Source organism: Myotis daubentonii, chromosome 9, assembly GCF_963259705.1.
Source record: "Myotis daubentonii chromosome 9, mMyoDau2.1, whole genome shotgun sequence".
NCBI classification, from domain to species: Eukaryota; Metazoa; Chordata; class Mammalia; order Chiroptera; family Vespertilionidae; genus Myotis; species Myotis daubentonii.
This window is the reverse complement of record NC_081848.1, coordinates 61,737,890-61,754,165: the sequence shown is the minus strand read 5'-3', so window position 1 is coordinate 61,754,165 and position 16,276 is coordinate 61,737,890. Positions and strand designations below refer to the sequence as shown.

Below are 16,276 nucleotides of genomic sequence, written 5' to 3'. Positions count from 1 at the left end.
AGAAACACAGCCCTCGCTCCATTGCTTAGACTAAATATATTGCTGTTTCGAGTTTGCATATTTTCTGTAGGAATCAATGCTCAGTGAAAAAGGATGGAGGCAAACAAATATTCTCAAGGCCCTGATACTCATGGAACCACAGAATTGAATGTTCCCATATAGGTGCATGCTATTGGCTTAAGTGATGTGGATATTTTCTGACCAGCCATATGGATCTTTTGTCATCTGAGATGTTAATATTTTCCTTGTATTTTATAGTAGCTCTGGAGCATGGCCAGTTTCTTAAATAGGGTCCTCATGGCTCATTATGCACAGGGCCTGAAAACTGGCTTACTTGTGCTATTCAGATGAACAGGACACTCAGAAGAGTTGGGGGCTGGGGTAGGGCAGTGAGAAGGGGGACATAGTCAATTATTTTTGCTCCTGCATTAAGCTACAAACAACGATCACTTCCCTGTACTTTACAGTAAGCAATTAAAAGAAATTATAGAGTTGGATGCAAAAATAACCCGAAAGACAACTGGATGTGTGGAACCACCAGTTTTCTCTATGTGTGCAGGTTAATCCTCGTTAATGCTCAGAACATTGAGTTTCTACAGAAAGAGTTGCGTGTCCACACATGTTCTGGCATCTACCCACATGCTCTGTATGCTATGACTGTGCATCCCAGAAGAAGGGCTGTGCTATGTGCCTTTGCACTTCAGTGGAATTTAACGAACTGATTCCTGAAAATGGTCTCATCAAGGTGAGCAACAGAGAGCTGATAGCCTTCTCTCGCTAATTTTACCTTTCCCCTAGGATTTCTTGGTAGTCGTTTTAAAAGGAATGCTATTCTTTTGTCTCTAGAAGCAACTTATCTTTCCCGTTTCTTCCTCCACCTATTTTCACCTACCTTTTGATATATAATTTCAGAGAGGACGGAAGAAGGAGAGAGAAACATTGATTGGCTGCCTCCTACCCACTCCCCACTGGGGATTGAGCCCACAACCCGGTCATGTGCCCTTGACTGGACTCGAACCTGGGACCCTTCAGTCCACAGGCTGATGCTCTATCCACTAAGCCAAACCAGCTAGGGCTCTTTTGCTTTTTAAAAATGTAATGTTCTATGTCCTTCAGAGGGGGGCTCAAATCTAGAGAGGTCTCTTCATCAATGAGCATTATCCATCCCATTCTCGCATTAGCCCTGCTGAATTAATGATGCTAAAGCCTTCCAGTTGGGACCTTCCAATTTGAACCTACCTCTAATTATGTACAGATATTCTTTCTATAATGGGAATTGCTCAGGTAACTAATTAACCACAGCTATGGAACATTTCAGGAGCACCATCTGTGGAAAAACTGAGAAGGGCATGCCTTTCCCACAGCTCTGGGGTCCATTAAGGGTGTGTTTGTGTGGTGATGGTGTCTAGTGGGTGTTGGCTCACAGCTGTCACAGTTCCCATTGCATCTCATGGCAGGAACTCAGGATGGCCAGCGACACCCTAAAAGCAACCTGTTGATATAAAGTCGCCAATTCTGAAAACGAGATTGGAATGGGACAGACTAGTCTTAACTTTCTTTGTTTTGTGTTATTTCTTTAATTGAGATCATTCTGGCACATTCCCGATCTCCACATTGTGGCAATCTTCTTTTCTTCAAGGGGATCCCCTTTATCCTCTGGTCTCAAAGAGTTACTGCATGTTCTCTCCTGAGGGACAAGGAATGCATTTGGGTCACCTTGCATTTTTTTTTTTTTTTTTTTAGGTACAGAGCATGCTTATTCCTGGGTCCAGGAACTTGGAAGGCAGTGCTCTGCTCTGCTTTCGCAACACCTCTTGGCGGTATAGGTGCGCCTTGTTTGTAATTTGGAGGGGACACCCCCTTATCTGTGTTGGCATCTGTACTATGTAGGACTTGAGGTGGAACCCAATAATACTTGGGGTACTGCCTGGGAAAATAGTGTTCTGTGTCATCGCAGCCCTGCCCACTTGCAAATGATTTAACAGCAACACTGCGAGGGTTCCCAGTAGGAGTCATTTGCATCTGTACTGGTGAGCTTGGTGACTTCTTGGTGCTTGGAAACTGGCTTGTCTTTGCAGTCCTTTGTGAAAAGCCTACTGGACCAGTTTCCAGTTCTGTTTATGGAGCTACGCCCATAACTCCCTCATACAGTGTTCAACTCAAAAACGTTTATATTTTTCTTTGGAAATTTAGCTTTTTTTTTTTTCCTTTTTACCATTTTGGGTACTTTAGTTTTGAGCCCAAATGTTGGAACCCAACTGAGAAATTGGGTTGCCTGTAGAGACTGGTTAGGGTTGGAGAGGGGATTTTGATGCTAGATACTTACACTAATGTTTTTTAAGGTTTTATTGCTGTTGCTGTTGTTTTATTTTGAGTTTTCTTTTTTCTTTCTTTCTTTTTTAAAAAATTTCTTGGTACTTGGTATGAGATGAAGTTTCTCTGTTTTAGGACAAGTCTAGAACTAAAAAAATCTCCATTGAATGTATGAGTCAGTTCTGCCTGCCCCTATCTTCCCATTTCAGAACAGAGAGAACTTATAAGGCTCAGATACATTGGGCTACAATGTATGTGCCTGGAAATGTACCATCTGCTGCAGCTGATGTGTAGTTTCTAGTGTGATTCTTATTGAGTGAGTGATGTTAGGCTGTGTAATTGATCAAGGAAGCCAGTTATGCTTGCGCTTGCCTTATAGCGTTGAGATAAAAATTAATGACTAAGTGGAAGGCCAGATTTAGATTAGTATTCTATAAATTCTCATTCATCCAATCACATTTATAGGTATCTTGTACTTTATGGTATAAATACCATAGTGGAAAAGCCAGTTGGCATACAGGGAACCCTGATTTTATTTAGTACCATTACAAAAGCAAAAATGTTTTTTCTACGTAATAAATGTTCCAATAAAACAAGTCGAACCAAGGAGGAAAGATGACAGATAAGCCTGTGGTATACTCAGAATGTACCACAGTACTTAAGGTTGACTTTAACTCTTTCCTTTCTCTTTATCATTTAGTCCAATGTTTCTCAACTTTAATAGTATCTGAATCAATTTGAATATACGAATCTTGTCAAAATGCAGATTCTGATTTAGTGGATGGGATAGGTGGGGTGGAAGAAGGGAAACTAAGATTATGCATTTCTCATAAACTCTGTGGTGATGCTGCTGGCCCATGGACCACACTTTGAGAAGCAGGCTTTGTTTAATATTCATGCATGGACGTTTGTCCATATGTACATTTTCTAAAACCTTATTTCAAGCCCCATAAATTTCTCTTTTCGTCGTATTATTTTTAGTCACAAATTTGAATTGCATTAATACACTTAACTTATAAATGCAACACTCAAAAATTACCTGAAGTTTGAGACTTTAGGTTGCATAAAATAAACTCTTACTCGGAATTTTTCTAAAAATTGAAAGTCTGTATGATTCAATGCAATTAAAATGCCTGTGCAACAATGATGTCTGTAGCTCCCTATTCACTACTTCCAGAGTCATTGTTCTTTTATGGGAAATTTCCCCTGTGGTTTCACAGTAGCTGTAGACATCCACCCCTATCATTAAACATGATGTATACTTGATAATTTTTCTAAATCTCACTGACACTTATGGAACCAGGTAGGTGGTATCTTCTAAATTAAAATTACAGTCTACCGTGTATGGGAATTTGATAAATAACCCATTGTTTTTGGGCAATTTGGTAGTTAGAACATTGTTTAATCTGAACTTTAGTTCATTATAACAAATCCTACCTGAAATTCTAAAGAAAACAGAGAATCCTAATTAAAGAGGGCACACTTTTTTATTGAATGCTGACTGCCATTTGGTTCTTATAACCTACAAAATAGTGGTTCTAAAATATATTTTAAACAACATTTTTAGACAGCCTACTCATTTGATATGCAAGTGATTTGTATATATGCTCGATGCTAAGACTTCCTTATCATGGACTAGAGAGGTGCTCTGTTTGGGCAGTGTTTACCCTGAGGAAGAGGAGAAGATGGTGAGAACATGGATAGGACTGCCAGCTCTGGGTGGCTCTAGCTTTCAGGGATTAGTCTTTAGTTACAGTGGAACAGTAGGTTTCCCAAGGAAGTAGTGATGGAGGAAGCACTTAAAGATCTTTGGATGGTGACAGCTGTGCCTGGGATTGGAATGCCAGGTGGGGTGTTCTCTGCCCTAAGCTGGTCCTTGTTCCAGGCATTTACTATCCCTTATTCCAGAATTCATTCCATCATTACAGTTCACTTTACCCAATTTCTATGCTAATAGAGAATATGGTTTAGTTTAACTTTTGGGTAAGGTAGATCTCTAACCAATAGAAAAATCCTCACTCTTTTAGGTATGGGGCAGGGAATACAGTGGGTTAATAGAGGACTAGAGGTAAAATGTTTTCTATTAAAGATGTATGGAAATTTATCTATCAAATTAATGATTCAGGGAAATATACTTTTTTTCATGGCAGTTACATGTATGTATCACTCTGGGTATGAACTGAGAACCAACAGTGTCTCTGGCACTCTTAGTGAGGCTAAGAAATGTCTGCAAGTGTCCACACCGTGAGTGTACCAGGGAATCAGCAAGTACTCTGGTCTGCAGGACTGTTTTGTAGGAAGTGTAATTGGATACCATGGACATAACATTATGGTTAAAAACTACATTTTTAAAGGCACTTCCTTCAAAACTTTGGAACAGCTGTATTATCAGACATCATTTACTAAAATATTTATTGGTTTCAATTGGCTGGTCATTCAGGTAAGTAGGTGAGCATCTATAATGATCATCAGCTCCTTCCTTCCCCGCCCTCCCTCCACCATTTTGGTTATGGATTTCAACTACCAATTATTTTCTTTGAGGAGTGTGAAGTGTTTTTTGGTTTTGTTTTGTTTGTTTCTGTTTTTTAGTCTTCTTAGCTAAATAATGTATACCTAATGGGAAAATACTACAGAAATAACTTAGAGGGATGGAAGAAACTAGTGCCTGGAGCTGAAGGCCTAGTTTTCCTTTGGAATCTGAGGTCCTGACCTTGTTCTATCAGGGGAACCACAGCGAGTAGAGGAGTTGATTAAAAACTCTGGTCCTTTTTTCCTCCAGTACGAAACAGGGATAATTATAGTTACCTATACCTCCAGGGTCCTATGACTCTTAATTACTTAATATTTGCAAAGTGTTTGGAGATCTTTGAATTAAAAGTGCTGAGCAGTGGAATCAAAGTTCAGTGTAATTATAATTGGAATGAAAGTTTATATTCCCGCCTTCCTTTCACATTCCAACATGCTGTCTTTTTGGCCAAGCCAAACAGTACTCATGATTACCACTTAGCCCACTTCTCTCTCTAACCATGTTTCTTTTTGTAACTCACTTCAGCCTAAAAATGAATGAATGAATGAATGAAGTTTAAAACCTATCCAGACCCTTAACCCCACCCCACACTTAAGTAACTATTTAATATTTCTTTTTAAAGTTCAATATCCACTAGGAGTAAAACAAATAAATTAATTCACCTCTTCCAGTCTATCATTCTTTTGGGTCCTCCTACACATGGTGATGAACTGGGCTTCCTGAAGCATTCTGCTCAGAAACTCTCAGCAGTTCTTTTGTGCCTGTAAGGCAGGGGCCATACTCTTTAACATCATCCTCAGAGCCTCCCAAAATCTGACAATCATTCACTCTTATCTCTCACTATTTCTATTCAGAACTCTTCTCTCCGGAAATGTACTGCATACTTACCAACCTTCATGCTTTTAACCAAGCTGCAGTCCATCCACTGGCATCTTTTCTGGATATGTTTAAATCCTTTCCATCCCTTGCAGTCTTCTTCACAAAGCAGTCTTCATTCTCTAATAGGAAGTAACCTCTCTCTCTTTATGGAATTTTATCTATACTTGTCCTGGGTCGCTTCTACCTTTATATTTTAGTTAATTACATATATGTCCTAACTCCTCCCTAGACTATAAGACTTGAAAATTAGATTCCATGTCTAATGAATGAACAAACAAAAGTAAGGCGAATATAGGCACATAGTTAAGCTGGACAAAAATTAAAGATTATATTGATTTGCAAGATTTAATTAAGGTGGTATTTTGATAGGTTTGCATTATGTGTGTAAGGAATTAAATTGATAATTTCTTTAACATTACCATTATCCTTATTGCTTATAGGACTAAGATGAGCATCCATATCTTTAGACTGTGTTTGATTACATGCTTATTGACAAAACTCAAAGGGACTGGGAACAAAGCTTTGCATTTTTCCCCTGTATGCCGAGTTATTGTTTGGTTTTCCTTCTTAGCTTTTGCCATAGGAACTTGGTTCTAACATGTCAATTTTTTTGCAAAACTTTCTTTTAGAGAAAAATTGCATGTTCTAAAATTTTAGTCACTGAAGTAATCAAGCCTTAAAGTTGAAGGGTCTTAGAGGTTATGTATAATCCACTACTACATAGTGTCTACATGGTGCTGCCTTTAGAAAGCTGGGCCCCAAGATACACACAACTGCAGACAACTGTGTCTATATTGCATAAACTCGTTCTTTGACCACCCTTTGTAGCATAGCTTCTCCGTATTCCCTGCAGTTGAATATTCCAAAACTGCCAGCATGTCTTGATGGTAAAAGCTTGGGCAAGAAGACAGATGACCTATTAGCTTTGTGATACCTGACAGTTACTTAACCTTTCTGAACCATAATTGCCTCATCTGCATAATAGAGACAACAATACCTGTCCACTCTCCTTGTAAGAACCAAGTTAGATGATACTTGCGAATGTTCTCTAGTCTTTTAGATAAATACAAGGTATTCGTATAGCAGGAGAGCATGCTGTCATGGGTAGTCATCTAGTTGAATGTTTAAGACTTATGAGTCATATTTAAAACTAACCTTTATTCCTTCTGTATGGATTTCCTTTTTAGCCCTATATACCATATTTAATTTTTGAGAGTTAGTCTAAAAAAGACCTTCCTAGCATTTTAGAGATTTGGTTGACTTGATTGTGATTGTGCACTGTTGTAAATGTTGGAGCAGAATTACACGGCACCAGTGAATTTATTATTTATAAACAGATATATAAACTCATGCTCTCCTTAGCAATATTGTGCAGCCTCTTTGCCTTTTATGTAATAAAGACTCATCTGAATGGCTAATACATAAAAATTATCTTAGAAGCTCTTAAACTTTTATCATTTTTAATGCAGTATATGAAATTATTGAAGAGGTCGGTTTTAAAAAAGGAAGTTAAAAGACTGAAAATTCCCCATTTTACTATTACGATTATTCTTGAGTACTGTCCAAGTCTGCTATTGATGTCAGAAACACTGCTACTCAGGAAGTAGTAGGGACAGTTAGTATGTTGTAGTGTTATTTGCTTAATTATTCAAAGTAAGGTTTTACCCTATTAGAGAAACTCCAGAGATTGCTCATGGGTGATAATCCATCAAATTTCTTAGAGCTTATAATTTGGGTTTAGCACAGCCTATGCTTGATCTAATGATTTCAGTGAGTTCACTGATGCCTTCCAAAGGACATCATGAAATGATGTCAGCACTATCTTTTCTCGTGGTTTAATGAGCTCATCATTACGTTTTTACTGGACACTATTACATTATTCTGTGTTAAGCTGATGGGAGATCAGACATGATCCATTCCCTCGGAGAACTTATCATTCAACTAAAGACTGGCCGTCATTGACAAATACATTCACAATGAACAAATGAGTAGGGAATGAAGTGCTGAATGATATGTAATGTGGAATTTTAAAGGAGCAGGAGGAGAGTATGTGTAGGAGTAATTAGAGAAGGTGTGCATACATGATTTAATATCTGAACTGGGTCATGAAGGATAAGCAGGATTTAGTCACACAGAGAGAAAGGAGTTTGCCAAGAGAATGGAACAAGTCACTTACAGGCAATAATGTGTATGGGGCTCCCAGGACTTTGGCCTGATCAGAACAGCAGAGATGAAACAATTAGTAATATACAAAGTTAGCTAAGTAGGGTGAGGCCAATTTTGAATACCAGATAAAAGAGACTAGATTTGATCTGGTAGAGGGGAAAAGAAAAACGATTGTTTTTGTGTAAGAGAATGATAAGATGATCATGGTTATTCAGGCAGCGGTTATTAGAGTTGAATGGAATAGAAAGGATGTCAAGTACTTCAGAGGAACATTGCAGTCACACAATGAGATGGTGAGAGCTGAGCCAAGAAGGTGGCTGTGGGCTGGAGAGAGAGGGGTGGACAGGAGAAGTGTTTTAAAGGGAAAATGAGCAGGACTTCTCCACTGACCAGATTTGAAGGCTGTACAAGAAATGTATTGTCAAACATGATTTCAAGATTTCCAGCCTGTGGCTTGGTGGTCCAAAGTATCTAGAAACAATTGTCAGAAACAGAAAAGTTAGGAAGTTACATGGCTCTGAAAAAAAGTGTGGGTTTGTTGTCAGGTACACCTGACTTCAAGGCTTGTGATTAGGCAGTTAGCATTGAAGAAGTGTCACTCATGGGGACCTGGGGATGGACTTTTTCACCAGGTGATTAATTACTAAATCTATGCAGATGTTCTGCTTTGAGGGATGCCTGTGTTAGGCTTCAGGATGAAAGCTAAGTAATATTTATTCATACGCTATTTGTCCCTCCGATATTTGCTTGTGGAACTGATGAGAAAATGATATATAAAGAACTAACCATTTTTTTCAACCAAAAAAACCCCACAAACAATACAAAGGTAAATGAGACCAATGAAAGGCAGGATAAACTTCTTTAAGGCTAGTATAAAAAGGGTATCATTAAAAGATTCATTATCAAAAATAACCTTAAGAAAAGACTTGTTACTATGTTAGTGGTAATAAAACAATTTTTCAAATCTATGGTTAAGATGCCTCAGTACTTTGGGCCATTTAAGCAGTTAGTGTGGACACTTAATAAATACTTATTAAAGTTACTCTGCAGAATGGCTACCATCAACAAATCAACAGACAACAAGTTCTGGAGAGGATGTGGAGAAAAGGGAACCCTAGTACACTTCTGGTGGGAATGCAGACTGGTACAGCCATTATGGAAAACAGTATGGAGTTTCCTCAAAAAATTAAATATGGAACTGCCATTTGACCCAGTGCTTCCACTTCTAGGAATATATCCTACAAAACCCAAAACGTCAATCAGAAAGAATGTGTGCACCCCTATGTTCATAGCAGTGCAATTTACAATAGCTAAGATCTGAAAACAGCCAAAGTGCCCATCTGTAGATGAGTGGATAAAAAAGCTGTGGTACTTTATACCCTGGAATACTATGCACAAGTAAAAAAGAATGATCTCGTACCCTTTGAGACAGCATGGAGGGGCCTGGAGAGTATTATGCTAAGCGAAATAAGCCAGACAGAGAAAGACAAGTATCACATGATCTCACTCATATGCGGAATCTAATGAACAAAATAAACTGATGAACAAAATAGATCCTGAGACATGGAAGCATGGAACAGACTGAGGAATCTTAGAGGGAAGGTAGAGATGGGTAGGTGGGTGGGAAGAGATCAGCCAAGAACTTGTATGCATAAATGCATAACCCATGGACATAAACAATAGGGTGGTGAAGGCCTAGGGGTGTGGGGAGGGCTAGAAGGGACCAATGGGGGAGAGGGGAAGAAGAACATATGTAATACTTCCAACAATAAAGATTTAAAAAAAAAGAAACTCTGCTTCGTTTGCTCTAAGATGCACTTTTTCTTTAGCATCTCTGAATTTGGATTGTGTCTTACAGCTGATGTCATTTTATTGTTCTTGTTGTCTATGCAGCAGTCACAATATAATTGCTATTGCCTGAGCCAATTTATTTTGCTTAATTTTATTAGATACATACAAAAATTACATATGGTAAATCCAAATAAGTGTAAAATAACTCTTTTGAGTAAATATACAATAATAGTTCTAAGTGATAAAATAAACAGCAGTTTTATTGGCTGCATTTTTAATTTCTTAGTGGTACATAAAATGGTATATTTTACAATGATAATATCTTAGATTTAATGAAATATAATATTAAAAGAGAGCTGATCAACGCAAATCTCTACCAGTGTGCTAGAGACGGCTGGAGTATATTCTAAATTTGCATCCTTTCACCGACCTACATTAGAGGTGTCCCTTGGGTTATTTTCATTTGGACTGGGAACATTAGGAGGAAGGATTTTCATTCAATGGTGTAAGTACCGCTTGCCAGGAATAGAAACCTCCTTGGAGGATCCATTTCTTTGATGGTACAGAATCCAGAATATTCACAAAAGTCCAGGTATTAGCAGAATGGACATCTGTGTTTTACTCAAACCAGCACACCCTTCCTAACCTCAGACCATTGTGCGCTGCAAGCAGTGCTGAGCAGGCTTGTTCTTCGTGCGAAGGGAGAATGAATCTGTGAGGGAGTTGGTTGGTGCTTGGGGATGATAATCAAGTCTGTTGATAGAAAATGTGATCTCTTGTAAAAGTGGAGAACAGAAGCATTTGTTTCTCAAGGCCAGAGTTTTCAGCCATCTCTGCAGTGTGACATATTGACGAGGCAGGCTGCCTTTCCAGTAAGTAACACTTCATGGACAGGAAAATGATCCCTTTTCCTACTGATTGGCACATGTGTGTCCTCTTGCAAGTCCATGCTCCAGAACTGAACGCAGGGATAAAGTTAGAGTGGGCTTCTCTTACTGCTGAGGGACCTGATGCTTCAGGTAAGTGGCTCTGAAGTCCTTCACCATCTGACGGTCACCTTGGGTTGGTCTGTAGGTATGTTTAATTTTGCTTGTTCATCCATTCTAATTGGCCTCCCAGAGCATGCGTGTAGAAGTAGAGCCAAATTTAGAGGATAGCAACCCTCTGGCAAACAGGAAAAGATTAATTTCGTGGTGTGCTGTTAAGGGACTTTCCAGGAAACTTCAAAAGCACAGAAAGAAGCACTGGCTGCCTATTCCAAAAACGTGCAAAATGCCACTCAGCTTTTTAAAGGTATGATAAACTCAGGGTGCACAGATGCGCAAGCGTGCGTGCACGCACAGACACACACACACACACACACACACACGACCCCATTTCCAATAAAAGAGAAGCTGCACTCTCTTAGACGGGTTCTGTATATAAGCCTGAGAAACCCAGGGGTGAGGGGCTCCAAGAATTCTGGAAATAAATGTGGAGCCGCCTATGGGAGTCATTTGAATGGACTTCGGTGCCTTTTAGATCCTGACTTTTCCAGTTTTCTCTTAAGCAGACACTCTGTTTTCATGATATCAGCCTTAGGCATAGACACATCATTAAAATCAATGTGTAGAAAATGATTTCTGTTTGGAAATAAGCAAAACATTTTCAGTTCTGACCACCCAGGTGCAGTAGGAAAACCCTGGAGCTGGGGTTGGGGGCCCTCATTCTACTGTAATCTTTCTTTATGACATGAGACAAGTCGTCTGTGGCCTTTGGTCTCCTTATTTGTAAAACAGGATGCTGGATCTTCTTTGCTGTAATAGATTATTATGGGAGAAAAAACGTCAATGAAAAGCCCCCTTATAGCTCCCTGACTTCTGTTTTATTGTGCTATTCGTGCCTAGTTATCACATAGCAACAAAGGCCCACTCGGACCGCCCCCCCCCCCCCTCAGGCCACACACTCCTGCAAGAGGACCCTGTTGCTAACTTGGAGAGAGAAAAAAGTACTATTACACTTACAGTTGTTGCTTAGTAACATTTCTGATGTTGTGTTCCTTGTGACAGCCTGAGCAGAGATCATTAAAAATTTAACTCCCAGAGCTTCTAAAGTGAGAGGAGGAAGGCGGAAAACTTGAAGCCACAATCTTTTTCACTTGCTTGGACGCCACCAAATCTCGGGGTTAGATGCTAAACCTCAGAGAAAACATTGCACGCCTCTGGTTTATATTAAACCACGTACAGCACACTCCTGACATTAACTTGTGTCTGGTGCAGCTGGAGTTTATCACCGATCCATAAAAAAAAAACACCAAACCTTGACCCTGCAGAATGGCCTGGCTGCATCTATCCCTCTGCCAAAGAAAGCCCTAACCACTTTCATGCCCTGTTTCTGCTTTCTCCCACAGTTCCACCAGGTGAGAAGAGTGATGACCATCCTTTTCCTTACTATGGTTATTTCATACTTCGGTTGCATGAAGGCTGCCCCCATGAAAGAAGCGAACGTCCGAGGACAAGGCAGCTTGGCCTACCCAGGTGTGCGGACCCATGGGACTCTGGACAGCGTGAATGGGCCCAAGGCAGGTTCCAGAGGCCTGACGTCTTTGGCTGACACTTTCGAGCACGTGATCGAAGAGCTGCTGGATGAGGACCCGAAAGCCCGGCCCCAGGAAGAAAACAATAAGGACGCGGACTTGTACACGTCCAGGGTGATGCTCAGTAGTCAAGTGCCTTTGGAGCCGCCTCTTCTCTTTCTGCTCGAGGAATACAAAAATTACCTGGATGCTGCAAACATGTCCATGAGGGTCCGGCGCCATTCCGACCCGGCCCGCCGCGGGGAGCTGAGCGTGTGCGACAGCATTAGCGAGTGGGTCACGGCCGCGGATAAAAAGACTGCAGTGGACATGTCGGGCGGGACGGTCACGGTCCTGGAAAAAGTCCCTGTCTCGAAAGGCCAGCTGAAGCAGTACTTCTACGAGACCAAGTGCAATCCCATGGGTTACACAAAGGAGGGCTGCAGGGGCATAGACAAGAGGCATTGGAACTCCCAGTGCCGAACTACCCAGTCGTATGTGCGGGCCCTCACCATGGATAGCAAAAAGCGAATTGGCTGGCGATTCATAAGGATAGACACTTCCTGTGTATGTACACTGACCATTAAAAGGGGAAGATAGTGGCTTTATGTTGTATAGATTATATTGAGACAAAAAATTATCTATTTGTATATATACATAACAGGGTAAATTATTCAGTTAAGAAAAAAATAATTTTATGAACTGCATGTATAAATGAAGTTTATACAGTACAGTGGTTCTACAATCTATTTATTGGACATACCCATGACCAGAAGGGAAACAGTCATTTTGCGCACAACTTTTCAAAGTCTGCATTACATTCCTCGATCATGTTGTGGTTTGTTGCCGTTGCCAAGAATTGAAAAACGTAAAAAGTTTTAAAAAGATAATAATAAATTGCATGCTGCTTTAATTGTGAATTGATAATAAACTGTCCTCTTTCAGAAAACAGACAAAAAAAAAACAAAACAAAACAAAAACCGACAACAAAAATTTGAACCAAAACATTCCGTTTACATTTTAGACAGTAAGTATCTTCATTCTTGTTAGTACTCTGTTTTACTGCTTTAAAAATTCTGATAGCATTGGAATTAAAACAATGTCAAGGTGCTGTTGTCATCGCTTTACTGGCTTAGGGGATGGGGAATGGGAGGGGTCTATTTTTGTTTGTTTTGTGTTTTTTTTGTTTGTTAGTTTTTGTTTTTGTTTATAAGTTCCCACAGGGAGTAGGGATGGGGAAAGAACCCCTTCAATATATATTCTGGTTGATAAAAGACTAATTATTATGTTGTAGAGATGTTTGCAATATCAATCAGATGACTAGAAAGTGAATAAAAATTAAGGCAACTGAACGAAGTGCTCACTCCAGTTCCCACAGTGCACCTCCTAGGCTCTCACTCACCCTTTGGGCCTTGGTCACAGGGAAAGCTTGTTTTGTTGCAAAGACCTACATTAACTTAGAGCACATTCTCCCCCCCCCCCCCCACACTCCCTCTTTGGTCCCTTCTTGTTTTCTCTTAAGAAAGAAAAATCAGTTCCGTGCTCTGAAATAGTTTACCACTGCTGTGAATGTCTGAACAAATGTCACATTGTGGCACTCATAGGCATGGAGAACAGTGACTTACTTTCTTCCTTCCTTCCTTCCTTCCTTCCTTCCTTCCTTCCTTCCTTCCTTCCTTTTTTAGATGAGAAAAAGAACAAAACTTAAAGACAAAGATTTTTTTAAAAAAAATAAGAGGTAAACATTTTGGGTAAATCATTGTAAGGCTTAAAAGAAAAATCATGGTAAGGCTTAAAAATGTCTTGCGAGCAAAAGGTGGAGTTCTGTATGGACCCAGAGACACCTAGATCAGAACAGGTGCCCACACGGCCGGTGAAATGAGACTGAACATTGGCCATATGGTGGCTGTGTGGAGCTGACATATTTTCGGGTGGCACAGGAGGAATTTCTGAGTGGCCATCCTGAGGTCTAGGTGGGGGTGGAAAATGGTACTTGAGACATTCCAAAAGGGAGGCCTCTGAAGGACCCTTCAGAGGTGGCTCTGGAATGACACGTGTTAAGTTGCTTTGGACCTCCCGCTTTAAGTGCCTACATTACCTAACTGTGCTAAGAGGTTCTCTCTGGAGGACCATGCTCAAGCCGACTTAAGGCCCTCCACCCCTGGATAATTGCATAAAGCTGGCTTAGCCTGGAGCAGGCTCAGAACCAAGTGCGACATTGTGATGATGAGACCTACGCTATGAGATACAACGCGTTAGCTACCTGAGCACTGACAGCTTTTAAATTAGACTTGAGGAAACCAGGGTTTTGTCTTTTGAGAACTTTGGGGAAGGGGGAAGGGAACAGGAAAAGACCCCCAAAACTCAGGTTGAATGATCAAGGCTACCAATAGAAAATCTTGTCCAGAGACAAGGTTTGGGATGGTATCTGCACAGCTAGGACACCAAACACTCGAAGGTGCCTTGTTCAATGGAAGAGGCCAGGACAGAACGGGTAGAGTTTTGCTCCCCAGTGAAGGCCACAGCCACTTCCTGCCCATCCTGTCTGCTCATGGAGAGAGTCCCTGCCTCACCTCTGCCATCTTGGGTTAGGAGAAGTCAAGTTGGGAGCCTGGAATGGTGGTCCAGGCAAAAATGGACTCCAGTGAAAGTTAGGGCTAAGCCTATTGTCCCTTTCAGCCCACTGTCCAAATCTGAGAGTGTCCTGAACCAGTGTTCTTGAGTATCAAAAAACTTCAAGACATTGCTGTCTCGTAGTAAGGTGAGGGATAAGCTAAAGGGAACGTCCACCATGACCCAGGGAATGAAGATACTATCAGCAAATAATTTCCCTTTGTTCAGTTTTTCATTTAGAATGAGCCTATCTTTTACAGTACCATCTGAATACCTGTCATTGAAGGAAGCATTTCTATAGCATAGGTTTGTTTTGTACTGTTTGAAAATACTGTCTTTGTAATTATTTTGAACATGTAATGAATATGTGGAATATCCGCTGTATGTTAACTTTTTGCAGCACCGTTTTGAGGGATGATATTATTTTAAAAAAACAAAACACAAAAAAGAAAAAGAAAAGAGTCCCCATCACAATCTCCAAGAGCTCAAAGGGCAGGTCTGCTGAGTGGTTGAATAAGAGACATTCAGCAATTGTGTGGTCAGTGGCTCTCTCTTACCCAATAAATTACATCACAGTCACACGCTTGGTGGTTTCCGTTGACCTAAGATTTATTTTGTTAAGATCGTTCTCTGTTGCTGTTCATTTTTGTTCTGTTCCGTTTTGTTTTGTTTTAAAGTCTTGCTGTGGTCTCTTTGTGGCAGAAGTGTTTCATGCATGGCAGCGGGCCTGTTGCTTTTTTATGGTGATTCCCATTGAAAATGTAAGTAAATGTCTGTGGCCTTGTTCTCTCTATGGTAAAGATATTATTCACCATGTAAAACAAACAAAAAATATTTATTGTATTTTAGTATATTTATATAATTATGTTATTGAAAAAAATTGGCATTAAAACTTAACGGCATCAGAAGCCTATTGTAAATACAAGTTCTATTTAAGTGTACTAATTAACATATAATATATGTTTTAAATATAGAATTTTTAATGTTTTTAAATATATTTTCAAAGTACATAAAATCTGGGGGTTCTGGGTTTTTTCTCTTCACTATAAAACAAACATGAAAACGTGTTTTATTATAAATACGTGTGTTCCTTGCTTTAAGACCAACCTGACTGGTTTTAGCAGTTGCACAAGCCCTCCAGAGAGGATGCTTACTTCAAAGCATGGGAGGCCAATCCTGCAGCCTGAGCTTCCAAGAAGCTCGAGGATTGGGCCTGTCTTCCACAGTGGAAGGCGGGAGTGTCATTTTCTAGGACACTTGAAAACCTTCCCCTTTGAAGTGATATACTTTCATCAAGTACCAACTATGTATCCTAGCAACATCAGGATCCAGGGCTGGCTGGCTCTATTTGATTATAAAATAACTGTTAAAAAAAATCAAAGTAGGTTTACTTAGGGATAATGAGAATAAATTGGCCCAAATTTAGAAAGTCA

At 40.0% G+C, this 16,276-nt stretch overlaps 1 protein-coding gene across 1 annotated transcript; it reads left to right on the top strand.

Annotated features, from left to right (window-relative positions):
* Positions 1–509: 509 nt before the first annotated feature.
* BDNF (brain derived neurotrophic factor) lies at positions 510–13,341 on the top strand. The gene is given in 3 exon segments (XM_059709175.1): positions 510–639; positions 642–745; positions 12,066–13,341. Coding segments are annotated over 3 exon segments (984 nt in total). The 5' UTR covers positions 510–524; the 3' UTR covers positions 12,831–13,341.
* Positions 13,342–16,276: the final 2,935 nt, after the last annotated feature.